We start from the raw sequence: 27,661 nt of genomic DNA on the forward strand, positions 1-27,661 counted from the left end.
TACAGCGGCGGCAGCACTCAGTCAGCGTCAGCTCCCTCCCGCCGCAGCCATGGCCCTGCTGCAGCCAGCCCGGCGCCTGCTCTCCGCCGCGGCCCAGCGCCACCTCTGCCTGGCCCCCGTCGCGGCCAGAGCCAGGTAACGGGGGCCCGGAGCGGACAGGCCAGCGCGGCTGGGGGCCGAGCGAGCGGGGCCGCGGGGTGGGGGTGCGGGGCCGCGGGGAGGCCCGTCTCGGACCCTGCAGCTCGTGAATGTGAATCCCCCGAGGCGGGCAGGGCCGCGCGCCTGGTTTGGGAGGCGCGCGGGGGGAGGGGTCTGCTCTCAGCAGGGTGCTGGGGTGCAGCCCGGCCGGTCAGTCACCGTGAAGTGTTCCCCTCCCCCATGACTTCCTCGCGTTACGAGGGAGCGTGTCCCTCGGCGCGGCCCGTATCGGACGGAGCTGGCCATGCCGCTGATGACCGAGTCGGAAAAGGCATCTCGGATTGGCTGAGGTGACGGGGGCGCGGTGCTAGTCCGCGGCAGTGATTGGCTCCCGCGAGCTGCCGCTGCTTGCGCGCGTGCCCTTGAGGGCCAGCTTTAGAGGGCGGAGGAGCCGCGGTCCCCCCCCTTTCCGGGCTCGGTGCCCGGCGGCCCCGCCAGCCCATGCCCCGGGGGCGGGGGGACCCTGGCCCGGCCTCCCGGCACAGACACCCCCGCGTGCAGTGAGTGCGGGGCTGGGAGCCCCCATAGTGTGGGTGCCGCTGCCGGCAGGATGGGGCCCCGGGGGCTGGCTCCCAGCGCTGCAGCCTCTGCCACTGAGCCCAGCGCTTTGATCGTCTCCTCCCCTTTCGATGGGGTCACCCTGGCCGCTCATAACGGCGGTGCTTCAAGCCTGTTAGAACCGGGCCCTGAGCCTGCCTGGTGTTGCACTCGCATCTGCCTGATAAATGTTAAATAGCCACTCAAATGGGAGGAGAGATTATGAAACTTACTGTGTGCAAAGTGTGCTCAGCTGTACAGAGCACAGGCACTGGGGGTAAATGGGATTATTTTTGTGTCTCATCTCAGTTACAGTGACTTTTAGGTGTTACCTGTAACAAGAATAGAGGGAAGTCCAGACAGAAGTAGGGTGACCATATTTCCCTATGGTGAATATGGGACACCTGGTAAAATTACTTGTATTCAGTCGAGTTCAACGGCAATCAATCAGAGCCATGCAGTACACACATTCAAATTAACACCAAGTTGACTGAGCCCCTGTTAAAAAGAAATACTGCGTAGTTGTATTTTTATTTACGTTCTTATCTTTAGGGTTCACACGGACACACACACACATCCCTACGTGACACACACACTCCCATACACCTCTCACCCAGAGGGGGTGACCAACCTACCCAACGCTCTCCGTCCTCCATGCCTGACTGGGCCCTGGGGACGGACCTGCCACTCCTGCTACCTGGCACCTTGTCTTCCTGAGGCAACATGTGAGTGTGTGTGGGGGGGGTCACACAGTGTCACATGCCCCCCTCCTCAGATTTCTGCCAAGGTTCACACCAGGATGTGGCCAGCAGCATCCTTTCAGCACTATGCAGAGCTGGATGGGATGTGATGGGAGCTGCTTCCAGCTGTGCTTGGGGGGCGGGGAAGGGTGACCTGGCCTGTGTCTTTACAGAGCTCATCTCTTTCCTCCTTCTCCTCCCCCCCTCCCCCCCACCCCCGACTGGAAGGAGCTTGTCCCTTCCTTCCCACACAGTGTAGAAAGACAGCTAACACCTCCAGGCTGCTGCTGGCCACCAACATAACCCAGCCGCCTCTGGCTACAGCACGGGCAGGAAGGGGTTAAGCTCTAAGGATGCATTGTGCACCAGGGCCCAGAGAACCTGACTGCAGGGGCTTCAGTGAACCTGGCCAAAGGGGTGGCTCAGCAGGGGAGGGTGCCTAGGGAACAGAGCAGCCTAGTGCTCCTTGAGGGCAGGAGCCAGGACAGCGGTGTGTGTTAAGAGAGTGCCAAGCTCCTTCCTGGAGGGCTGCTGTGGAGCCTGAAGGTTCAGAGCATGAACAGGCTGGAAATTGCTTCTCTCTCTTCCCCTTCCCCCGCAACTCCAGAGTTTAGCTGAGGGATGGAGAGGCTTCCCCGTGCCAGCGCTTTGTCACACGCAGGGCTTGACTCCTCCTGGCCAGTGCCCAGGAAGAGCATTTTGGACTTTCCCAGGGCACCAGCCTAGCCAGAGGCAGTGGGGGAAGGAAGGAACCTGCTGGCCAGGCTGTTGGTGAGCTCAGAGCTCCAACCAGGGGCTGGTTCTCCACACAACAATGGGAGTGGAACGGGCCCAGCCGGAGGGGGATATGGAGAAGCAGTGGGACTAGGGGAGAGGGGGCGAAGGGGCAAAGCAGGGAGAGGACAGCAAGAGGGGGAGCCCATATAGGGCCAGTGGATGGGCAGCAGTGGTGACACATAACCAGCCACCGCCTGGCGCCTGCCAGCACTCACCAGCTACTGCAGTTCACAGCGCGCAGCCAGTGCCAGCCGGAAATGGGTCGGGGGGGGTAGGGCCCTGCTGGCCAAGAGCCAGCATACAGTGAGGGCTGTGCTGAAGGACCAGCAGGGGGAGTGGCCATCCCCGTGCGCTGCATCTTCACCCTGCCACCAGCCTTGCACACCCACCCCCATCGTCCGCCACTGGACCACCCCCTCCCCCCACCGCTGGTGGGCGGGCGGCTGGTGAGTAGGGATCTGACCAGCAGCAGGACCCACCAGTCCTGATGGGGGGGGGGGAGGAGAGACAGAATTTTCCCATTTTTAAGAAAAAGTCAGGACACCTGCAGGAGGACTTAAATACAGGACTGTCCCTTTAAAAACGGGATGTCTGGTCACCCTAGACAGAAGTGACTTTAAAAAAAGGTTGAGTCCCGTTAACTATACATGTAAATGGTAAGGAAACTGAGGCAGACAGGGTAAATGAATTGCCCAATAGACAGTGAGTCAGGCTAAGAAACTGGGAGGTCCCTGTTCTGTGATTTCACTAGAGAACACCTCCTCTTAGGAAATAGACACGTAGTAGGGATATGAGGTGTAACCAGAGCTCTTTCAAAAGTCTGAAATTCTTCAGATTGTCACTTAAAATAAAAGTGTATGCTGATCTAATGATGGGCATTTTGTGCTGCCAAGTGGGGGGTCACTGAGCTGGGCACCTGATCATCCTGGAGCACCAGAAGCTTGGACTCAAAGTAGTTAAGAGGCAGCACCCTCAGACCTTGGGAGGGGAATCACTGCTCTCAAGGAATCTTCATTTTCTGGTTTCAGAGTAGTAGCCGTGTTAGTCTGTATCCGCAAAAAGAACAGGAGTACTTGTGGCACCTTAGAGACTAACAAATTTATTAGAGCATAAGTTTTCGTGGGCTACAGCCCACTTCTTCGGATGCATAGAATAGAACATATATTGAGGAGATACATATACACACATATAGAGAGCATGAACAGGTGGGAGTTGTCTTACCAACTCTGAGAGGCCAATTAAGTAAGAGGGGAAAAAAACTTTTGACGTGATGATCAAGATAGCCCAGTACAGACAGTCTGATAAGAAGTGTGAGAATACTTACAAGGGGAGATAGATTCAATGTTTGTAATGGCTCAGCCATTCCCAGTCCTTCTTCAAGCCTAAGTTGATTGTATCTAGTTTGTATATCAATTCCAGCTCAGCAGTCTCTCATTGGAGTCTGTTTTTGAAGCTTTTCTGTTGTAAAATAGCCACCCGCAGGTCTGTCATTGAATGACTAGACAGGTTAAAGTGTTCTCCCACTGGTTTTTGAGTATTATGATTCCTGATGTCAGATTTGTGTCCATTAATTCTTTTGCGTAGAGACTGTCCGGTTTGGCCAATGTACATGGCAGAGGGGCATTGCTGGCACATGATGGCATATATCATATTGGTAGATGTGCAGGTGAACGAGCCCCTGATGGTATGGCTGATGTGATTAGGTCCTATGATGATGTCACTTGAATAGATATGTGGACAGAATTGGCATTGGGCTTTGTTGCAAGGATAGGTTCCTGGGTCAGTGTTTTTGTTCAGTGATGTGTGGTTGCTGGTGAGTATTTGCTTCAGGTTGGGGGGTTGTCTGTAAGCGAGGACAGGTCTGTCTTCCCAAGATCTGTGAGAGTGAGGGATCATCTTTCAGGATAGGTTGTAGATCTTTGATGCGCTGGAGAGGTTTTAGTTGGGGGCTGAAGGTGACAGCTAGTGGTGTTCTGTTGTTTTCTTTGTTGGGCCTGTCTTGTAGGAGGTGACTTCTGGGTACTCGTCTGGCTCTGTCAATCTGTTTTTTCACTTCAGCAGGTGGGTATTGTAGTTTTAAGAATGCTTGATAGAGATCTTGTAGTTGCTTGTCTCTGTCTGAGGGATTGGATCAAATGCGGTTGTATCTTAGAGCTTGGCTGTAGATAGTGGATCGTGTGGTGTGTCCTGGATGGAAGCTGGAGGCATGTAGGTAAGTATAGCGGTCAGTAGGTTTCCAGTATAGGGTGGTATTTATGTGACCATCGCTTATTAGCACAGTAGTGTCCAGGAAATGGACTGCTTGTGTGGATTGATCTAGGCTGAGGTTGATGGTGGATGGAAATTATTGAAATGGTGGAATTCCTCAAGGGCTTCTTTTCCATGGGTCCAGATGATGAAGATGTCATCAATGTAGCGCAAGTAGAGTAGGGGCGTTAGGGGACGAGAGCTAAGGAAGCGTTGTTCTAAGTCAGCCGTAAAAATGTTGGCATGCTGTGGGGCCATGCGGGTACCCATAGCAGTGCCGCTGACTTGAAGGTATATATTGTCCCCAAATGTGAAATAGTTGTGGGTGAGTACAAAGTCACAAAGTTCAGCCACCAGGTTAGCTGTGACATTATCGGGGATACTGTTCCTGATAGCTTGTAGTCCATCTTTGTGTGGAATATTGGTGTAGAGGGCTTCTACATCCATAGTGGCCAGGATGGTGTTTTCTGGAAAATCACCGATGGATTGTAGTTTCCTCAGGAAGTCAGTGGTGTCTTGAAGATAGCTGGGAGTGCTGGTAGCCTAGGGCCTGAGGAGAGAGTGCTTCATTTTCTGGTCACTGCTTGGTGTTCTGGGGCTCTTGTCAGTGTGGCAAAGCAAGGCTTCCTCACTGGGCTCTTAGAGGACACAAAAGAAACATTAGTGTTGTACTGCATACTACTTTTTGTATAGTGTCATCCATGATAGGGCTTGAGGAAGAGTGTCAAAAACAGCATTTCCTGGTACCCTGAAGAGAGAAATTGGCATTTTATGCTGCTCTTGTGTGCAGGTATTGCACGCAGTGGAGCAGGCCTCTAATTAACTAGACTATAAACTCAGCTGAAGGGACATGGAGAGGTGAAATATAATGGGGAGGGTTATTATACTGAGCTCTGCTTTTTAATATTCTCTTTGTTATCCATGTGGCTAGCTATTAAAAAGTCTTTTCCTCTTGGAATGAGCTGGATGTGCCAGATGCCATTTGAAAAATTAAGATCTGCAGATGTCAGATATGCCCCTTTCTCCCTGTTAATTTATTAACTAGTTACAAGCTGCCAAGACCAGAAGGCCATCGAGGTTTCGTACTGCAAGCGTTGTTTATTTTATGCAACTCTCCTTATCAAAGCTATTAGTGATGTCAGGTAGGGATTAGCAGTCTTTGGTTTCCCTCCTTTCACTACTTTCAAATGACATTTGATTATGTTACAGTTACTATTAGCGACGAATAGCATCTCTAAAACTGGTATATAGATTGAGAGGTACAAAACAAATGGCCCTGAAATATAAAATTAACTTAACATGCAGAATAACTGCATCAGACATTCAATTTATTTATTACATCTTGTCATATGACTGGACTTTAGCTAGTTATTAAAATATCCCTGACAGGGGAAGCGCTTGCTGCAGCTGATTGAAGGAATGAATTCTTCAGGTTCAGTGGCTGAAAGGCTTGTCGTAGCCACTGCGGGCCATTGGCAGCTGAACGGGTGAACAGCAACCAACTGCGATTAGAACGAAGTAGGGTGACCTTTGTTCCGCCCACCCTGTTTGGGGTTCTTATTGACAAGGATTATGCAATTGAGTGTAGTCTAGATGTTTGAATTGCTCGGTGTAGCTGTATATTCACAGGACTCTCTTCAGAGAGGGGGAATGGCCCTCTTAAAGAGAGACTTCTGTGAGTTTCTGTATAGTTAATTACCCAAATGTAAATGTACTTTCTGAACCCAGGCTTTGCTGACTATGTCAGCAAACTCCACTCCTGAGGCTGCTGTGGCTCGCAGAAGATGCTTATATTCGAGACAGTCTGGTGACTGAAGACAACTCTTTTTTCACTTTACAGTTTGTATCGCTAGTGGTTTTCACAACTTCTTAAGAACTTGTAACATCTGACATCTGCTTTCATCTTAAAGGATCCCGAGGCACTTAAGGGTTAATAGAAATGGAGCCAGTGCTGGAATGGAGGTTGAGGTGTTGAGCAATTTAAAATGTCTACCTTAATGCATGTCTAACATTGTCTTTTCTTAATTTTCTGAAAGTTGACACGGTGCAGTGCATAGATGACATATTAAAATATTAGATGTGAGTTACCACAAAAGTAGAGGAGCTTGCTGATGTCTTGAGCCTTGGACCCCTCTTGGGGATGATGAGTTCAAAAACTCTCTGTAGGTGGGTTTGTTTTTAAAATGTGTGGCTATCCAGAGTTGGTTAGATAACAGCACATGATGTGCACTGAAACTGACAAGGAAAATTACATATTTTACTTCTGTTTTCAGCCACTTCTAGAAAGCAAAGCAGACATTTCTCCTTGATAAAAGCAAAATCTGAACTGTGAAAGGAAACTGCCAGTTAGCTGGGTTTGTTTTGGTTTGGTTTTGGGGATTCTTTTTTTTTTTTTAATTTTAAATAACTCATTTCTCTTTTAAATAGCTGAACACTATCCCTCCTTCCAAATTCAATAAACGATAAACCGTAGAAGAAACTTTCTTCAGCCTTCACCCCAAAACTCATTTCTTGGCTGAGAATGAACATGAAAATCATCAGCCCTAAAGCTAATCTGGAGCCAGTGAAAACAGGCTTGGAATGGAAGTAATTAACTCACAGGAGTGTTGAGGGTTAGTCTGCAGGATCAGGCACTAAGCAGTTCTTAGCTACATGAGTAGTCCCATTTACAAAATCAACAAGGAGTCTGGTGGCACCTTAAAGACTAACAGATTTATTTGGGCATAAGCTTTCGTGGGTAAAAACCTCACTTCTTCAGATGCATTTAGTTCATTGATTGCTTAAGTGTTTCCAAGTATGGGACCTTAATACATAAAGTACTTTAAGCTGCTTGAATGAAAGACGCTGTAAAAATACAAAGAACTTTCACCATCTCAAATGTAATTACAAGGGTCCTGCAAAAGTAGCCTTCACTTTTGCAGCTCAATTTAAGTACCTAAAAAATTGGTAGGGGTGTGTGTGCGTTGCAGGAGGTTCACTAGTGTACAGATCTTTTTTTTTTATGGCTCTCTTGTAACGTGGAAACACCACAAACCATGTTCAGGGCAGTTACCAGTTATTTGCAGAGACAGTGACTTCTGAAGGAACACAAAACAATATTGTACTTCACTTAAAGTAGCTTTAAAAGCTCTGGCTGCTCATACGCACCTTTAAAGCAGATGAGCTGAGGATGAATATCCAAAACATGTGACTGATTCCCCCTCCCTCAGCTGATACTGCACTTAAAATATAAACAGCTTCTATACTCAACTGTCCATAAATTCCAAAACAAAAATATTGTCAATTTTAAAACCAATTAAGGACCCTAAGGCTTGTGCTGACACACATCTTTACATCCTTTCAAGATGCTCCTCCCAGTAGCAATAGAGAAATGGACTTTATTAGGGAATTACGATGGTGATGAGTGCCACATAAAAATAGACCGTCTAGGCAACTATTTATATTATAGTAGTGGCCAGAGGGCCCAACTGAGATTGGGTTCCATCGTGTTAGGTGCTATATACACACACAGTAAAAGTCCCTGTCTCAAAGACCTTGCAATCTAAATAGACAAGACAAATGGTGGGATAAGAAATGGAGGCACAGAGGAGACGTGACTGGCCCGATGTATCATAGGTCAGTGGCAGAGCAAGAAAAGAACCCAGACCTCTTGAGTCCCCGTGCAGCACCCTATCCCATGACCTCACTGCCTCTCAGTGGTAATCTCCTGTCACTTGTCACATTCTGCCAGAAACTTCCCAAACCGCCTGATCCTAGGGTAGGGGGTGAAGATACATATTTGTGATAAGCCCTCAGTATAAAGATTGTCAGTCTATGGCTCAGAGCTGCATGAGGTATTCTCCTTAATAGTCCTGCTGTTCATGATGGAGACCCTCATTAAAACTGTGCCTGCTCATCAAATTGAGGGTGCAGCATTAAAAGTTCCAGGCCTCATTCTCTGTCACCTCTACCGCCTGCAGACGTTGAGTGCAGCTGTGCATTAGCTGTGGCCCAACAGAAATAACAAGGTTTCTTTTTATAGTCTGTCTGGTGTGTCCTTGACATTAAGAGGGCTTTTCCTCTTCCTTGGAGTGACAGTAGGACAGATACAAGCAGGTCACTAGAAAAAATAGCCCTGGGGCTCTCTGAGGCACTAGTTCTGCACTCTTTGGGGAGCAAAGCTCCCACTGAAAGAAAACGGAACTCTTGCTTTGGTGTGGAGGGCAGGGTTGGACCATCAAACCCTGAAATCATAATTCACTGGAGAAAAGGGATTGTGCCAGCAAACTGACTTCTTCTCCCTGATCAGGTGCAAGATAAGTGAGTGTGTGTCAGTGCCTTTTATGTCATTCAGGACGGTGAAGGGTGGTGTAACACATTTGAATTCAATGCTGTCGAAAGCTTCAATTCTCCACAATGGAATGTGAATGTTTGCATACCAGGCCCAGTCAAAGCAGTTCTGTGGGCTAAATGTAATGGTACTGAGTTGAGAGGGGTTTCTAAATTCATGTGGTCTGTGCTTATGATGAGAGTCTGCACTCTTCATTCAGCACTTACATTGCAGTAATGTCCAGCAGCTGTGATCAGGATTTTGAGTGTTGTGCTAGGTGGGGCAGCTACAGGGTTAGTTGCACCCCTGTCCCTTCTCAGGGATCAGGCCTTCTCCAGTTTGCCCTCGGGATATCCTGCAGGGAGACTTGGATGACCTTGTAAACTGGAGTAATAGTAATAGGATGAAATTTAATAGTGAGAAGTGTAAGGTGATGCATTTAGGGATGACTAACAAGAATTTTAGTTATAAGCTGGGGACGCATCGGTTGGAAGTAACGGAGGAGGAGAAGGACCTCGGAGTCCTGGTTGATCGCAGGATGACTATGAGTCGGCAATGTGACGTGGCTGTGAAAAAAGCTAATGCGGTCTTGGGATGCATTAGGCGAGGTATATCTAGTAGGGATAAGGAGGTGCTGCTTCCATTATACAAGGCACTGGTGAGACCTCATTTGGAGTACTGTGTGCAGTTCTGGTCTCCCATGTTTAAAAAGGATGAACTCAAACTGGAACGGGTACAGAGAAGGGCCACTAGGATGATCCGAGGAATGGAAAACCTGTCGTATGAAAGGAGACTCGAGGAGCTCGGTTTGTTTACCCTAACCAAAAGAAGGCTGAGGGGGGGATATGATTGCTCTCTTTAAATATATCAGAGGGATAAATACCACGGAGGGAGAGGAATTATTTCAGCTCAGTACTAATGTGGACACGAGAACAAATGGATATAAACTGGCCGTCGGGAAGTTTAGGCTTGAAATTAGACGATGGTTTCTAACAGTCAGAGGGGTGAAGTTCTGGAACAGCCTTCCGAGGGAAACAGTGGGGGCGAAAGACCTCTCTGGCTTTAAGATTAAGCTTGATAAATTTATGGAGGGGATGGTTTGATGGGATAACGTGATTTTAGTCAATAGGTCAATAACGTGCCATTGCTGGTAATTAGTATCAATGGTCAATGCGGGTCTGTCTGGAGAATCTTGCCCGCATGCTCGGGGTTCTGCTGATCGCCATATTTGGGGTTGGGAAGTAATTTTCCTCCAGGGTAGATTGGCAGAGGCCCTGGAGGTTTTTTGCATTCCTCCGCAGCATGGGTCAGGGGTCGCTTGCTGGAGGATTCTCTGCGACTTGAAGTCTTTAAATCACGATCTGGGGACTTCAACAGCTGAGTCAAGGGAAAGAATTATTCCAGGAGTGGGTGGGTCAGCTTTTGTGGCCTGCATCATGCGGGAGGTCAGACTAGATGAGCATAATGGTCCCTTCTGACCTTAAAATCTAAAGTCTATGAGTCTCTCAAATCAGGACCTGGGTTCCAGCCCCTATATACGAACCGTGACTAATTCAGCTGGTCTAACTGGGGTGGTCGGACCCTGCCAGGGTTTCCCTTTGGGAGCCTGTGACAGCATATGTTTGCAGTGATACAGGAACAGTGTCTTCAAAATAAAGCATGACACTTTCCCAAAAGATACAGTGCTTAGAGAAGTTCATTTAAAATAACAGGCCTGCACACATACTCCCTTACCTAATCTTAGTGTTTTTATTGATCGCTCAGGTGGGTATGGCTTAGTCCCCATCTCTGAGTTGGGGGAAACAGCCTATGCTGCTTACAGCCTTGGTCCCTCTGTCTTTGACACTGTCAGGCTGGCCAAGATGCATCAAAGGCTATCTCAACTCGCCCCCCTCACTTTTAGGATCTTTTAGGGGTTACGTCTCCTTAATCCCAGGCTTAGCCGGGATGGAGCCAGCTAGGTGCATTCTCCCACCAGCTGAGGGCTGTCTTAACGCCTTTGAAGCTGTGACTTATCTCTGTCATTGTTTTACTTTGCACAATATTCATAAGACATATTGGGGATTTTCCCAGTTGGTTATGCTAGGTGCTGGGTAAGAAGAAGTAGGAATGGTCCCTGGCCTGAAGAGCCTACCATCACAGAACAGTACTAAAGATGCATCTAGGACAGTGTAAAAAATGCAACTGTGGTTTTTGTCTGTTATAGCCTTTTTAGTGCTGAACACCCACAGCTCCCATTGACTCCAGTGGAGTTCTGGCTGCCCAGCACATCTGACAATCATCAGACCCCTTAGTTGCTACCCACTAATGATTTACAGAGGGGCTGGATTGAGCTGGAGCTGTTTGCTTAACTGAAGCAAGTCTAAATGTTGTTCCAGATGTCTAGTGATTTGAGCATGTAATGGAGCATAAATGGTTTTGTTTCCAGGATGACTCTTCTTAGCAGTGATCTTAACTGCCTCTGCCACTGTAAAAGTTCTTAGTCTGGAGTGGGGAGGCTGAGTACAGTCTTGAGTTGTGCATGTAGCTTAATCGAGAGAGACAGCTTCTTGAATTTAGAGTCCAGACTGAAATTGTCACTTCTTGAGGCATCCAGGTCACCAGCTACTGGCTTGGAAATGCCCTGATGAAGTGCAATGCTGCATTCATACAGAATCCTTTCCGGTACAACAGAGAGGCTGGCTGGTTTTTCCCTCCGATGATGCTTGACATCAGTGCAGCGGCGCTTGTGCCATATCTGCCTGCCCTGTGCCTGAGCAGAGGGTCATTGCCGCTTGCCTGGAGATGGTGTCACAGTTTGCATTTGAACGACATCAGCGATTTAGACTGGGACTCTCAATGGGACCCACGGGACTTAGGCACCCAACTCTTGCTAAAGTTTCAAACTCCCTTGCATAAGAATGGCCAGACTGGGTCAAACCATCTAGCCCAGTATCCTGTCCTCTGACAGTGGCCAGTGCCAGGTGCCCCAGAGGGAATGGACAGAGCAGGTAATCAAGTGATCCATTCCCTGTTGCCCATTCCCAGCTTCTGGCAAACAGAGGCTAGGGACATTTCAGAGCATGGTTTTGCATCCCTGCCCATCCTGGCTAATAGCCACTGATGAACTTATCTATTGGCCTTCACAACATCCTCTGGCAAAGAGTTCCACAGGTTAACTGTGCACTGTGTGAAGAACTACTTCCTTTTGTTTGTTTTAAACCTGCTGTCTATTAATTTCATTTGGTGACTCCTAATTCTTGTGTTATGAGAAGGAGTAAATAACACTTCCTTATTTACTTTCTCCACACAAGTCATGATTTTATAGACCTTTATCATATTCCCCCCTCCCCCCTTAGCTGTCTCTTTTCCAAGCTGAAAAGTCCCAGTCTTATTAATCTCTCCTCATTTTTGTTGCCCTTTTCTGAACCTTTTCCAATTCCAATATATCTTTTTTTTGAGATGGAGCGACCACATCTGCACGCAGTATTCAAGATGTGGGTGTACCATGGAGATAGATAGAGATAGAGATAGATATATAGATAGATAGATATAGAAGCAATGTATTATTTTCTGTCCTATTATCTATCCCTTTCTTAATGATTCCCAACGTTCTGTTTGCTTTTTTGACTGCCGCTGCAGTCCCCTTTGAAAATCCCACCTTGATTTCTTCCAAGTATGCGAGTGGGACTGGCACCGTGCTGTCATGATAATACCCTTCTGCCACTGAGTGAGGAGAAAATCTTAAGATCAGGCACACAGCAGGTTTGGGTGATGAGAGCTCTCCCAGTTATTTGATATTGGCTTAACTGAGAAGCTAGCATGCTTAGTCTCCCTTATAAACGTGCTGCAGTGGGAATAGGGTTAGTCTGTGGAGAGAGAGGGAAGCTATGGCTTGTTGGGTCTGTAGATACAATACTTCAGCTTGAGCCGTGGATACCAGTGCCAAAGAGATCCTGCTACAGTTGGGCCCATCGGCCAGGATATAACGAACAGCATTAGGCCATGACCATTTTCTTCTGTTCATTAACCTAATCCTCCCACTTATATTCCTTGTGCAGCTCCTGGTGGTCTCATGTGGAGATGGGACCCCCTGATCCTATTTTGGGGGTGACTGAAGCCTTTAAACGAGACACCAACGCTAAGAAGATGAACCTGGGTGTTGGGGCATACCGGGACGATAACGGGAAGCCATTTGTCCTGAACAGCGTCCGCAAAGTAAGCCTAGCACTAGCTGCTATAGGGGGTAAAATCCAAGCATCATGTGCTATGAAGTACTGTAGCTAGGAGTCTATGGGGGGAAGAGGGTCTCAGTGATTGAGCCATAGGAAAGACTTTGCTTCTAATCAAACCTGTGGCGGATGGGGTTAGTGTGAGTTCCTATTGCCAGCACTAGGGTGGTCTGGAAGACAACTCTATTGGATCAAGTTGACTGACATCTGAAGGAAGAACTAAAGTACTTCTCTAGGACCAAATCCTGCTCCTGTTGAAGTAAATAACAAATCTTGCCTCTGACTTCCATGATGTCAGATTGGGCTCTGTGCTCCCCCTTGGGGATCATGCTGCGTGGATCTCTTAAACTTTTAAGATATATATATATATATATATATATATTTTTAGTAAACAAGACTAATGCAAAGAGCACTTCCCTAAACCATGCCATGTCAGTGAGAAAGAGCTGACGCTAATCTAAGGAGGGGCAGTCTCAGAAATTCCGCTGAGTCTTGCTGCTGTCTCTCTAATCCAGTCTGAAATTCTGGACTGGGAAATTGGACACAGATCTGTATTGTCAAACTTACTGAAATCAGCCTCACAGGGAAATTTTCTCCAGGCATCTGAGCCTTGGCAATGACTGACCCTCTGTTCTGGGTCTACTGATATGTTCCCCTCCCAAATGCTCCTCCCCATTCCTATTGTTAATAGGCTCTGGACACAATACAGGTGTCTGTTGGCTGCAGTAGGTGGGACGAATGTGCTAAGGAGAATGTGGTTGAAATCCATTGTTCTTGCTGCTACTATCTGACCTGTGTAACATGTGAACATTCAGATTTGTAACTGAACTCCTGGGGCCTTGCCTGTGCTGGGGAACCACTCTCCTATCTAAACCAGCTGAATTAAACCAGTTTTAAAACCAGTTGGAGTCTCAGTGCAGACAAGGCTGTGGCAGCCAGAACCATTTTTATAACTTGTTTAGTTAAACTACCTAAAAACAGGTTGAACAACATCATTTGTCAGAGCCTTGTCTATGCTGCAGCTCCAGCTGGTTTGAAAAGTGTCTTGAACGTTTCGGTAACTTTGCCAGTGCAGCTAAGGTCTATATCTGAGCCAGCACAAATTGCGTGTCCCTCAGCACTGAGCTAGCGTGGGGCATATTTCCAGGCCCAGACGTTTCTCTTCTATAAATGGTAGCTCTCCCTTTCTGCAGAATGTTTTCAGATTAAGCGGAGGATTGTCTCTGGTGCAGCTCTTACTGCTAATGAGGCTGGAAGGGACCGTTTCCTCTAGTTTCTGGCTACCTGGCTCAGTAGTACTCACTGGGCCACCAGTTGCTCACAAGCAACAATGCTGGGTTTAGAAACTCGGTGCTTTGTGTCAGCCTATCTGTAAACTTTGCTTTTAAAGCAATAGCAATAAATATTTCTGCTGACAGGTTGCCATAGATGGCTTTGACTTTGAATGGAGCCCTCATCTCTGGGAAATAACTCTGCTGAGCTGGAGTTCATAGACTTTAAGCTCAGAAGGCACCATCATGATCATCTAGTCTGACCTCCTGCACATTGGAGGCCACAAAACCTCACCCACCCACTCCTGAAATAGACCCCTAATCTCTGGCTGAGTTACTGAAGTCCTCAAATCATGGTTTAAAGGCTTCAAGTTCCAGAAAGTCCACCGTTTACAGTAGTTTAAACCTGCAAGTGACTCGTGCCCCACATTGCAGAGGAAGGTGAAAACCCCCAGCGTCTCTGTCAATCTGACCCAAGGGAAAATTCCTTCCTCACCCCAAATATGGCCATCAGTTAGACCCTGAGCATGTGGGCAAGACCCACTAGGCAGACACCTGGGAAAGAATTCTCTGTACTAACGCTGAGCTCTCCCCATCTAGTGTCCCATCACCAGCCATTGGAGATATTGGCTGCTAGCAGTCACAGATTGGCTACCTGCCATTGTAGGCAGTCTCATCATACCATCCCCTCCATGAAGCTCAGTCTTGAAGACAGTTAGGTTTTTGGCCCCACTGCTCCTCTTGGAAGGCTGTTCCAGAACTTCACTGCTCTGATGGTTAGAAACCTTGTTGATGGCCAGTTTATATTCTTGGATGGTACCTTACCATTGTACTGAGTGCTAAGCAAAGGAAACATTAATATATATATTGCCTCTGGCAGAGCCTTGGGGAGCCTGTAGAAAGTGTGCAGAAACTGAACATGTGTGTTCCTTTCTTAGGCGGAGGCCCAGATAGCTGCTAAGAAGATGGACAAGGAGTACTTACCCATTGCAGGGCTGGCGGAGTTCAATAAGGCATCAGCTGAGCTGGCACTGGGTGACACCAATGAGGTTATCAAGAGTGGCCGGGTAAAGAGCTAGGTGGAAGTCTGGACTAAAATACTGTACAAGTAGGGCTGTTCTACCCTGTAAGCTTTGTACTTGTCAGCAAAGAATTCCATAACCACGTACAGACATTTCTCTTGCAGAGCATTTAAAGAGCAACAGATAATACCTCTGGCTCTTGTAGTGCTTTGCCTCAGTATGTCTCAAAGTGCTTTACAAAGGAGGTCTATATCATTGTCCTCGTTTTAGAGGAGGGAACTGAGACAACAAAGCCTACGTGACTTGCCCACGGTCATCCAGCTGGGAATAGAACCCAGGGTTCCGGTCTAGCATGGCATTGGCCTAACTCTGCTGCCATTGACGGCAACTCTGAGCACTTCTGAAAAAACTCACTTAAGAGGGGAGGCGACCTTGTCCAAGGGCACAAAGAAGCCAGTGTTAGAACTGGAGGTGGAGTTCAGCAATTCCTGGCTCCCAGTCCTATGATGAGACAGTATTTCAATTAATGTAGAGCCATGTCTTGCTGTTTAGCTAACTTTTAATCTCAGGTTGTATTGTAAATTACCATTTGAAATTGAGTAAAAGATCCATGAAACATTGTTTTAACTTCTCAGGCCTGGGGAATTAGCTTGCTGTCTTGTATGGGATTTAGGTATTGATGAGTTAAGAATAGATCTGTAACATCAGTGTTTCTTCTGTGTGGCTCATGCACACTAAAAAAGATGTTAGTGCACTTTAACATGGTCCATATTTTGTGTGGTAGTTTGGCATCTTACGCATTCGTATCCCTTTTCCTTGTAGTATGTCACCGTGCAGACGATTTCTGGGACTGGGTCTCTAAGAGTTGGAGCCAATTTCTTGGTGAGTCCCTGGGAAATGGTGATGGGAGGAGAGGGGACATCTGTGGCCGAAGCTCATGCATTGATTAAACTCCTTATTGCTGGGAGACCAACTTTCTTATTGGCAGCAATGGAATACACCAGTTGAACTTGCTCTCGTTCTCTGCCATAGCAACGATTCTTCAAGTACAGCCGTGACGTGTACCTGCCCAAACCATCCTGGGGCAACCACACCCCCATTTTCAGGGATGCTGGCATGCAGCTGCATGCCTATCGCTACTATGATCCCAAGACCTGCGGCTTTGACTTCGCTGGAGCCTTGGATGACATTTCTGTGAGTTGACTGTTGGGATGGGAGCAGAGGGGGAAGGTAGTGTTTGTAGTCTCATGACCCTACTTACTTAGCTTCTAGGCTGAGACTGAATCTCAGACCACTGAGCAGCTCCCTCATCTTGTAGTTGCAATTTCTAGTAGTCATTGGAACCTTTAAAGCAGCAGTTCTTAACCTTTCCAGGCTACTGTACCCCTTCCAGGAGTCTGCTTTGTCTTGTGTACCCCAAGTTTCACTTCAGTTAAAAACTACTTGCTTACACAATCAGACATAAAAATGCAAAAGTGTCACAGTACACTATTACTGTGAAAAATTGCCGACTTTCTCATTTTTGCTATATATTTATAAAATAAATCAATTGGTATATAAATATTGTACTTGCAGTTCAGTGTATAGTATACAGAGCAGAAAAAACAAGTCATTGTATGAAATTTTAGTTTGTACTGACTTAATTAGTGCTTTTTCTGTAGCCTGCTGTAACACAAGATAAATATCTAGATGAGTTGATGGTACCCCCTGGAAGACTCTGCGTACTCCCAGGGGTATGCGTACCCCTGATTTGAGAGCCACTTCTCTACAAAACTCATCACACTCTTGAGCGCAAACTGATTTACTGCTGCTCGCCTCTTACTCCTCATTTCTGATATTGCTGTGCCTTCTAACTCACTGCTTGCCCTGTGGCTTAGTTATAGGCGACTGAAGAAGAAACATCGCTTTAAACATCGCTTGTCTCATGTCACTCTCTGTAACATCTTCTTTAGAAAATTCCCGAGCAGAGTGTCATTCTCTTCCACGCCTGCGCTCACAACCCCACTGGTGTGGACCCCCGACCAGAGCAATGGAAGGAGCTGGCTGCTGTGGTGAAGGTGAGTTATGGGGTGGGCTGGTGTATATGTCATATCTGTGTTGATACTACTGATGAAATGGTGCCATGTTCCTAGACTTTCTTAGAGCAAAGTCTTGCTGTGTAGTCTTTGGTCTCTGTTGAGCACTGGCCCATTTGTCCCTTGTCAACTTGGATGGCAACCGTACCTGTCTAAAGTAGAGGGGAGCCCAAATGTATTGGACTGGTGCAGAAGCAGAATTCATAGCACATACTCACAGGTCAAACACTCAGCGTTCTATGGAAATCTCAGTTATCTAAGGCCCTGATAATTATTCTGCTGAAACTCATTTGAATTCTTGAACATGGAATATTGTAGGAGCTCCAGCAACAAACATTGTTATGCTAAAACTACCTTCCTTCTCAACCCAGTGATGGTTGGAAATAAGAAATGCCTGGGTATACTGCAGATATTTGACTCTATTCTCTGTGGGAAGGAAAGTGCAGCTAGAATCGGTGGGAGTGATGGCTGATCAGTGGCTGGCTAGAGCAGTGGTTCTCAAACTTTTGTACCGGTGACCCCTTTCACATAGCAAGCCTCTGAGTGCGACCCCCCCCCCTTATAAATTAGAAACACTTTTTAATATATTTAACATCATTATAAATGCTGGATGCAAAGCGGGGTTTGGGGTGGAGGCTGACAGCTCGCGACACCCCCCCCCCCCCCCCATGTAATAACCTCGCGACCCCCTGAGGAGTCCCAACCTCCAGTTTGAGAACCCCTGGGCTAGAAGATTCTGTAGCAGATGTGCTCAGTTAAATGTCTTTCTTCTAACAACTAACTCTGCAAATTCACTCTGCTATCTAAGTAAAGATCAGCAAAATTCAGAATTTTCATCCCACAGGAAATTATAACGTTTCAATATTTGTTTGTCCAAATTGGGATGAAAAATTGAAATTTTTCACAGAACAGCAATTCCAAAACATTTTAATTTGGAAATGCCAAAAGTGTCAACACAGAAGATTTGGGGAATGACGAAACAAATATGACAAACCAAAATGAAAAAGTGAGCCAAAATTCTTCATTTCAAGTCAGTTCAAAGTTAAACTACATTTTCCTACTGCGGTGTATTGCCTCATGGGAGTTGTAGTTAGGGGAGAATTATCAGGCTCCCGATGGGCCAGGCTCCCCGGCTGGAGTACATCTCCCATGATGCACCTAGAGTCATGTGATTCCCATGATGTAACACACGTCTTGCAATGTAGAGTTTCTTCCGGCCATTATGGGAGTTCTGGTGTGGGTCCCCATTCTCTGCTGTGGGCTGAGCTCCCTGGAGGATTACAACTTCCATAAGAAAATGCACTTTAATGTTCTGTTGAATTCACTTGAAATATTTTGGGTTAGTTCAATAAAATGAAATATTCCAATTTGATTCAAGCCAACATGAAATATTTCATTTAGATTTTCCTAGTGGAAAGCAAATTTTGGCAAAACTGAAATTTTCCAATGGAAATTCTGATTTTTTACAGAAACTGCAGTTTCCCTCAGGAAAATCATTTGGATGGAAAATTACTGACCAGCTTTAGCTCTGAGGACTCAAGCTGGATTCTTTCTTATTGCATGTAATCTGTAATGCATATTTTGCATGCCAAATGATGATGATCTCAGTAACATCTCTGCAGCCCCATTGTCTCTGCAGATGTTTCTGATTGGAACTTAGTAATCAATTCTGCTGATAATGACCAAGAAAGGATCAAACCCAGTTCATTCCTTAGCTGTACTGCCTCCTGTAGACCTAGCAGGAGTATAAAGCAATAGAATCTGACAGTCACTATACCAAGCAGAGATGAGTTTGAATACACACAGCAGAGTTGGTGAATAGAGTGTCACTTTAAGTTCCTCGATGGAGAATGACTGTCTCAAAGGGCAATCTCTTTAGCTGTTGAAGTAGGTTTTCCTATTCCTGAAGGGAATCTTGTCCAGCACATTGGCTAGTAGAATGAAGGCTGAAACTCAAGTCTTGCCTTGGGGTTCAAATTAGGAGGCTAATCTTTTGTGGCCGACAACAGGAAATATGTAGATCTGAGACTTCAGAGACCATCTGCCAAGGAAGGATATCTCTCTCTGCGCCTCTCCCCAAAAATACCTTTTATATTAAGGTCTGTGGCTTGGTGGCACTGGAAACAGTTTCTAGTAAACCAGGGCCAAAGACTCCTGCAGGATACTTCAATAAGGATTTGCTTAGGGTGTGACTGCTCTGCTACTAAGTGATTTGGTTCCTGAATTGGAGAAGGGAACCTAGTGATGTTGGCTTATTTTAAAGTTGTGTTAAAGCATTAGGGCATTAATATGTTTGTCGTGGAAGGGGACAGAAGACTAAAAAACTGAACCCAGCTAAATGTTTGTGCAATCTTGGCCATTGGACAGAGGAAGTGATGGGGGATAGGAGGATGCCAGCCAACCTGACAAGCTGTCTCATATTCTGGGGTTAGCATCTTCCCTTCAGACACACAGTTCTCAAAGTATTTAGCTCAAAGATTAGCCTGGAATGCAAATGAAATGTACTGCTATGTGCTACATAATGTGTGACTATGCGTGCCACTTCATGCTGCCTTTTAGTAGCCAGGAGCCCTGGTGGTTGTGGAAATGGCCCCGCAGCTGGTGCAGTAACACATGGGGGAGGCCCTGCATGAATCTCTAGTAACTAATTCCTACGGCTCGTAGGTGACCCTGGACATTCAGCCATTAGAAGGGTGAGTGATTGAATCTTTGTTTTTTCCTTGCAGAAAAGGAATCTCTTTGCATTCTTTGACATGGCGTACCAGGGCTTTGCCAGCGGGGACATAAACCGGGACTCCTGGGCTGTGCGTCATTTTATTGAGCAAGGCATTAATGTTGTTCTGTCTCAGTCCTATGCCAAGAACATGGGCCTTTACGGTAAGCAGTGGGAAAGGAAGATGGCTCAGAGGGCTAATGATGAGATATGGAGCCTTTCACTTCCAGGTTGCCAATGTGAAAGCCACCTGCACCATTAGTGACCAAAAATCCCTATCTTCTGGTGGATGCCCACCAGATCCACGTCCTTTCTCCTCCTAGAGGCACTCCCCTTTGGCACAGAAGGGAGATCTGGTCAGATCTGGGGTACTGGGGAAGCTCATGCTACTCTACCTGTGATGTCCCCTCCGCAAATGGGGACTGCTGTGGCGTCCCAGGGCAGATCTAATCCAAATGCTGGAGGCCTACAACCACTGTTCCCTCTAAGCTGTGCGTGCATACACAGATCCTAAACCCTGCGCACACGGCGAAACACCGCGCGTACAAACATTTGCACAGAAGCACAACAATTTGCACAGAAGACATTTTTTGCGCACAAGGCCTGTCAAAAATTAGAGGGAACATTGCCTACAACATACGTTGTCTGTTGTGGTAGGACAGGTATGATCTGACTTGGATTGTGTTTCAGGGGAGCGCGTGGGTGCCTTCTCAGTGATCTGCAAGGATGTGGATGAGGCCAAGAGGGTGGAATCCCAGCTGAAGATCCTGATCCGCCCCATGTATTCAAACCCACCTGTCAATGGAGCTCGTATTGCCTCTGCCATCCTGACGAGTCCTGACCTGCGGAAGGAATGGTAAGGCAGCTCCCCTTCAGAAGCCTGTTTGCTTCTAGTCTGCTCGTGATGGGAAAGGTGCTGCATAGGAATGATGCAGGACAAAGTACTGAACAAGTCAGGCTAAACAAGCTTCTCCATTGTAGCTAGAGAGCACAAAGGAATGAAACCTCCACCAGCCACAATGGGGCGTCATCAGCCAAAGAAGGGGGAAATTCAAGAGGCTTGCCCTTAAGGGAAGCTTCTAAACAGGGCACAGTCTCTCTCTCTCTCTCTCTCCTTCCCCCTCCCCCCCCCCCCCCCCCCCCGCCCCCAATGCCTGCTCGGTGACTGTCGTCAAAGAGAAATGTAACTCCGACTGAACACTGCCCCTCAGGACTCCTAGGCAAATACGCTGGTCAAGGTGCTTCCCTGCATGGGTCTCCTCTGTTGCAGTAACAGTGCCATGGAGCTCTGGCACCAAGCTGCTAGCGAGCAAGAGACAGAAAAGCCACTTACACCTCTTTTCCTAGAGCTGCAGGGAAGATGCCCGTGTCTAGTCCAGCTCTACCAGGAGGGGAGTCCCTTTAAATACAGCAAACTCCCCTTCCTGTGACTACGCTGACTTCCTGCTGCTCCAAATGTAGAACCTAGCAGGGCTGTTTGAACAGGTGGCCTGATAAGATCTTCATGTTCCTTGGGTAACCAAATCCCAGCATGCATGGCATCATCTGGTGGAAATTCAGACTGGAATGCGCAGTTTTCCCTCACTTTCATTTTAACTGGACAGAATTCATCTGTAAATGGAACTGTTCAGGTTTCTCAGTCTGAAGGCTACAGTCTGTGCGTAGCAGCTCAATGCTAGGGCACTAAAGGGTCTGACTAATGCATTGCGGGACTTTTTAATACATCTTCCATGGGGAAATGAAATGGTGTTTGTTTTTAAGCTCTGCTCCCCTCCGAGTACAGCTGAGGACGGTAACCTCCTGATCCCATGTTCTGAGGTAACCGTGCACTGCTTTTCTAGTCCTGTCCATCTCTTGCTAGAGTTCAGGCTCCCTGCAGGCAGCTGACTTGGCAGAACAAAAGGGGGAGGCTGTGTCCTCTAGCCCTCACCCCACTGGGAACTCTGATAGCTGCCTCCTTTTGGCAGACACGTCTTTAGCATGGTGCCTATGCCTGGAACAGACCTGCACAGATCCAAGCCCCAGCAGAGACGTATCCTGGATGGGTTGCTTTTGGGGAGTAGTGGGTGTCACCCTCCAAATACAGTAGAATTGCGTTTATCTGAATTGCCTGGGGGACACCCAGAATGTTGGGCTAATGGAATTGTGCGGTCTGGCTGTCAGTACCAGGGAGCAGTGATGGTGGCCCCCGGGGGTGGAGGAGAGAGAAGGGGAAGGAAGGAGAGGGAGAGCAGCTGCAGGAGACTGGAACCTCCTTGGTGTTGCTCCAGCACTAACATCCCCAGGCTCCACAAGTGCAGTACAAATAGTGAGGGATACAGCTGGCTACCTACCCCAAGGCTGTCCTAGCCAGGAAGCGCTAGAGCACACCACCGAGGTTCCAGACCCCTGTAGCTATGCCCCCTCCCTCTCTGCTTTCCTCCACCCTTGTAGACCAGCTTCACTGCTTCCCAGCATGACAGCCTCAGGGGAGGTAATTGACCATACCCATGCTTCCGTTTATCTGGAAATCCTTCCAAATCGCGGTTCCCGCAGCCTTAATGTTTGTTAATCAGCGGGTGATTAATTGGCATAGGGCTGCATGGAGGTTACACTGTTGATTTGGATAATTAGGATTCTCGTATAAATGGAATTTGGATAACTGGAATTCACCTGTAAAGATGTTGTGGTTCCCCCCCACCTACCCCCCCCATGTGCAGTAAGGTCTATAGAATTGAACATTGTCCTGGATGGCATCAGAAATATTTCTGTTCATGATGAGCCCCTTGATATTTAAAGTCCATGGCTCGAGTGTGCTTAACAATCAACCCTCTGCAATGGGGAATCCTGTGAGTATGGTGATCTCACCCTGGTCCCCTCTCAACTGGAGTCCATATCGCACCCACTGTGCATAATCTGGGTTAGTAAAGAGCCCCCCTCTTCTGATCACAGGAGAGAGAGGCAGCTCCTAAAGCAGCATGGACTCAGCTTCCCACACGGAACTGAAACACTAGGCTTGCTCTGCCTCTTTAACTGAAGCCACCAAAGTGATCTTTTGCCTGTAGCACTCTCAACTGAATGTGTGTGCGACCAGTTTAAAGCAGCAGTGCGTAACTTCACTTTGGCATTGCAGGTTGGTGCTCAGTGTGAATTGTGAAGAGGGAAGCTGTAGAGGTGTTTCCGTGGGTAGTCGACTGCATGCTAGTCTCTGTTGTTATCCTGCCTCACTGCTGTCTGAATCTGATGTCCAGGCATCTCCTTTCTGTTGCTCCTCCTGCAGGCTGGAAGAGGTGAAGGGGATGGCTGACCGGATCATTGACATGCGCAACCAGCTGGTGGCCAATCTCAAGAAAGAAGGCTCCTCCCACAACTGGCAACACATCACCGACCAGATCGGCATGTTCTGTTACACGGGGCTGAAACCTGAGCAGGTGAGTGCGATTCTCCCCAATCTGCCTGGAAAACAATTCCCCTGGACTGGGGGGAACAGGAAGCACATGGATATCCATGGCAGCGTCCATCAGGCTGGGCTCATGGAACACATGCTATTCTTGGGAAGGTGGGGAGCTGATGACGAAATAATCTCCCACTTTAGCATTGGCTTTTTCTTTCTAAATGTGTCTGAGGTCAGTGTTAAATTAAACTGATGAGATGTACCTGACTCCTTGGGGGAATCCCAGTGGGACCTAAACAGGTTGCCCTAAGGCAGTTCGCAGGAGAAATTCCAGTCCTGTTGGATTGCTTTGTGTGTCTGAGACTCCTGCTGGCTCCATGCTGGTCTGCTCAGTGCATTGTCTTGAAGGAGCAGCTTGTTCTCTCATTGAAAAAGAAGATGGTCCCTTCTGGGTTGCTAGTGGCTGCACTAGGGAAAACATAGAATTATCATAGAATGGTAGGACTGGAAGGGACCTCGAGAGGTCATCTAGTCCAGTCCACTGCACTCAAGGAAGGACTGAGTTTTATCTAGACCATCCCTGACAGGTGTTTGTCTAATCGGCTCTTAAAAATCTCCAATGATGGAGATTCCACAACCTCCCTGGGCAATTTATTCCAGTGCTTAACCACCCTGACAGGAAGTTTTTCCTAATGTCCAACCTAAACCACCCTTGCTGCAGTTTAAGCCCATGTCACTCATGGCTGTATTTCCAAATGGGAAGTCACGAATATGAAGCCAGTTAAGACACTGGTGGAGCTGAGGAACTTCATTCCTTACAAAAAAGCTTCCTCCTCTCTTGTGCAGACATAAAGAATCTTGTGTGCACTCAACATCAGTCTTAGCCTCCTAGCTATCTAGGATACCCCCTTTTTGCAACTATCGTCTATCCCTTCAGACTAGCCTACTGTCATAAAGGTACCATGATGAGCCACCTGTTCCAGTAACACGAGATTTCACATGAGATGCAGAGGTTTGAGGCAAAACCATAGAAACGTAGAAATGTCTGGCTGGAAGGGACCTCAAAGTCATCAAGTCCAACCCCCCTGTGCTGTGGCAGGGCCTAGTAAACAGAGGCCATCCCTAAGCTCAGTAAGCTCCCTCTTGCCATGTTCTCAGAGCCAGGGCTCTGTTGTCTAATGCGACTATCTAAAAAACAGCTACAGCAGGGGTTCTCAAACTGGGGGTCGGGACCCTTTAGAGGGTCGTGAGGTTATTACATGGGGGGGTTGCGAGCTGTCAGCCTCCACCCCAAACCCCGCTTTGCCTTCAGCATTTATAATGGTATTAAATATATAAAAGTGTTTTTAATTTATAAGGGGGGTTGCACTCAGAGGCTTGCTATGTGAAAGGGGTCACCAGTACAAAAGTTTTTGAGAACTGCTGAACTACAATGATGAAAAATGAAAGTGAAACTAAGTCACTGCTGGAATATAAACATGTAGATGTAAAGGTGCCCACAGAGTAGGCGAGCACATCTATTTGTGCATGCCCGTGGTCCAGAATGCTAGACTATTGATAACTTAAATAGTTTACAAACATGGTTTTCAATTGAGCTGCCTGCCAGATCCTGAGTTCAGGGTTCAGCTTCCTGTTAGAAATTTGGAAAACGCTCTCAATCCTGCTGATGAGGGGCAAAGGATGTGTGAGTGAGTATCTTGGACTTATACCAATATAGGTCTGTAGTGCAGACCAGACCTAACTACATCACTCGGGGTGTGAAAAATCCATGCTGCTGAGCGATGTAGTTATACCTAGAGCCCTGCAACTCTGGATATCTGCGGACCATGTTTGCAGATCAGTTGCAGGTACAAATTTTGTAGCTGCTCAGGGCTCTAGTTATACCAGCCTAACCCCCTGTGCAGACAGCTTCTCCCTCTGACCCAGCTACTGCCTCTCGAGGAGGTGGATTAACTACGCTGACAGGAGAGCGTTCTCCCATCAGCATCGAGTGTCGTCTTTAAAGCACTCCAGCGGCACAGCTGTACCAGTGCAGCATTTTAAGTGTAGACGTGCCCTTGGAGACTGGCAGATCAGTCAGGAGATGCTAACTTTTCAGGCACTGTTAGCCTATTAACATCTCTCAAACTCCTTGCTGTCTCTTGATCTTCAATGTTCATTTTTAAGAGTCTTTGCCATTTTCTTTGGCATACGGAAACCTTGGATGGGCTAAAACATATCTTACTGACATGAGAGGTCCTCATGAAAAGAGGACTGTCCTTCTTCCCTGTTCTTCCCCAAAGTCTCTATTCTCTACTCAAAATGTTCTAGTGCTCGCATGACCCCCTTCGGTGGTCGTGATGAAAAGCTAAACTAGCTCTCTCAGCCAGGGCTTTGGAGCGGAGCCCAGAGCTGGAGCACGGAGCAGCTCTGGAGCAGTGGAGCTGCAGGTTTTGCCTGGAGCTGGAGCAGGGCTTTGGAGCTGTGCTCTGGCTCCCCTCTCAGCTGTAAAATGAAACAATCGTGTTGCTCTTTAAAAGATGGCATTCAAGTGCTGCTGAAGTCATGTGATTGTCTTGGCTGAGCATTTTAGTGCTTTTCTGTGCCACAGTGCTAGTGAGTGGGCTTCAGGGCTGGCCCAAGAGCAGTCTGCAGGCCAAGTGCAGCTCCAAGATCTGCGCTATGAGATGGGGAAGCCACCTTCTCTCATATAAACTACAATTGCCAGCATGCACTGCTGAGTCTCTGCCTATCTACTGCTAGAATCAGGATGGAGCACTGCATGCTGGGATTCAGTCTCCGTGGGCTACACCTTCATTTTAGGCAAACTGGTTGTGACTTGAGGCCCTGGCAAGCTGCCAAAGCAGCCCTTCAGTCAGGTGAAGTTTGGACCCCCTGGAACTAAGAACTTTTTTGTTTGTTTTTTTTTTCCCCTCAGGTGGAGCAACTAACCAAAGAGTTCTCCATATACATGACAAAAGATGGCCGGATCTCCGTGGCAGGGGTCACATCTGGTAACGTGGGTTACCTAGCTCGTGCAATACACCAAGTCAGCAAGTAAACACGGTGGAGCAGACGGCCTTCCCTTCAACGGTCTTTGGACTTTCTGAATCAAGAGGAAGGGGAAGTGCATTTGGGGGGTTGGGGCAAGCAGAATATTTACTTTCAACCACAGCACTTGACTCTGTCATTTAATGTATTTCGTGTACAAGGCCGCAACTAGCGGTATCAACACATCGTAGCCAAAGCCACCTGCCCTCTCCGACAGGGATGTCACTGCTTCCTGCTCCTCTCTTCAGAAGCAGCTTCTCGCGTTATGCACCCTCTCCCCGACACAGGCACCCGTCAGGCTTTAAACGTCTTGGCAGAACTACTGCATGTAGAATGATAGAACGCTGACCAAGAGCACTGGGCGCTGAGTGGCGTCTCTGTGCCCATCCCTTACTTGGGAGGGGAGAAGGCTTCATAACAAGTTCAGTTACTGGTTTTAAATGAGCTGGAACAGGATCAAGACCCCGTCCTCCCACTCTGAAAGGAGATCAAGTAACACATCCCTGCATTCATGTCAACAGGGAAACCTGTCCTTATACACTGGTGGGGGTAGAGCAACAGCTGGAGTTGTGGGAGCCAGTACAGCTCTACTGTCTAGTTGTACAGCATGTCCGCTTGCTTTACTCACGTCATTCGAGGAGGGCCACTGAAGCTGAAAACGCTGTACGTAAATGAAGGTTTTGGGAGTCTGCTCCTCATGGGCGGCGGGTGGAGCCCCAGTTCAGGGAGGCTAGTCCCTGGCTCTGCCCCTTCCGCTCCCCCCTCCGTGGCCAGAGCCCTGAGCCCCCCACCCGACCTGCTTGGAGGAGCCCCGGGCTGATGGGTGTAGTGCAGTTTGTGCCCCTACACCTGAGCCATCGCAGCCGCGCCTCCCCGCCGCAGAGTCCAAGCCGCCCCGCAGGAAAATTCAAAAGCTCTTCTCTTCTTCTCTCTTCTGGAAGGAGAACCTGAGCTTTTGATATGCGCCATGCAGGCTGTGGGGCCACTGAGGAGGCGGTATGTGTTGTTCAGCTTCCCAGGTTCATCAGGACTCTCCTTGGAGTCCAGGGAGATTACTAAGGAACCCAGGAAGCTGAGTAGCACATACCATCTCCTCAGCCGCCCCGGAACCTGCATGGCGCATAATAATGAGCACAAATTTCCACCACGAAACCTGCA

At 47.7% G+C, this 27,661-nt stretch overlaps 1 protein-coding gene across 1 annotated transcript; it reads left to right on the forward strand.

Moving 5' to 3' along the window:
* The first annotated feature begins 49 nt into the window (after positions 1-49).
* Positions 50-26,618, forward strand: GOT2 (glutamic-oxaloacetic transaminase 2). The gene is made up of 10 exons (XM_065416517.1): positions 50-135; positions 12,849-13,005; positions 15,229-15,357; positions 16,135-16,194; positions 16,345-16,506; positions 17,265-17,369; positions 20,114-20,264; positions 20,791-20,956; positions 23,360-23,510; positions 26,391-26,618. The coding sequence occupies exons 1-10, from the start codon at positions 50-52 to the stop codon at positions 26,511-26,513; spliced, it is 1,290 nt and encodes a 429-aa protein (XP_065272589.1). The 3' UTR covers positions 26,514-26,618.
* The last annotated feature ends 1,043 nt before the right edge of the window (positions 26,619-27,661 follow it).

This window comes from Emys orbicularis, chromosome 14, assembly GCF_028017835.1.
Source record: "Emys orbicularis isolate rEmyOrb1 chromosome 14, rEmyOrb1.hap1, whole genome shotgun sequence".
NCBI lineage: Eukaryota > Metazoa > Chordata > Testudines > Emydidae > Emys > Emys orbicularis.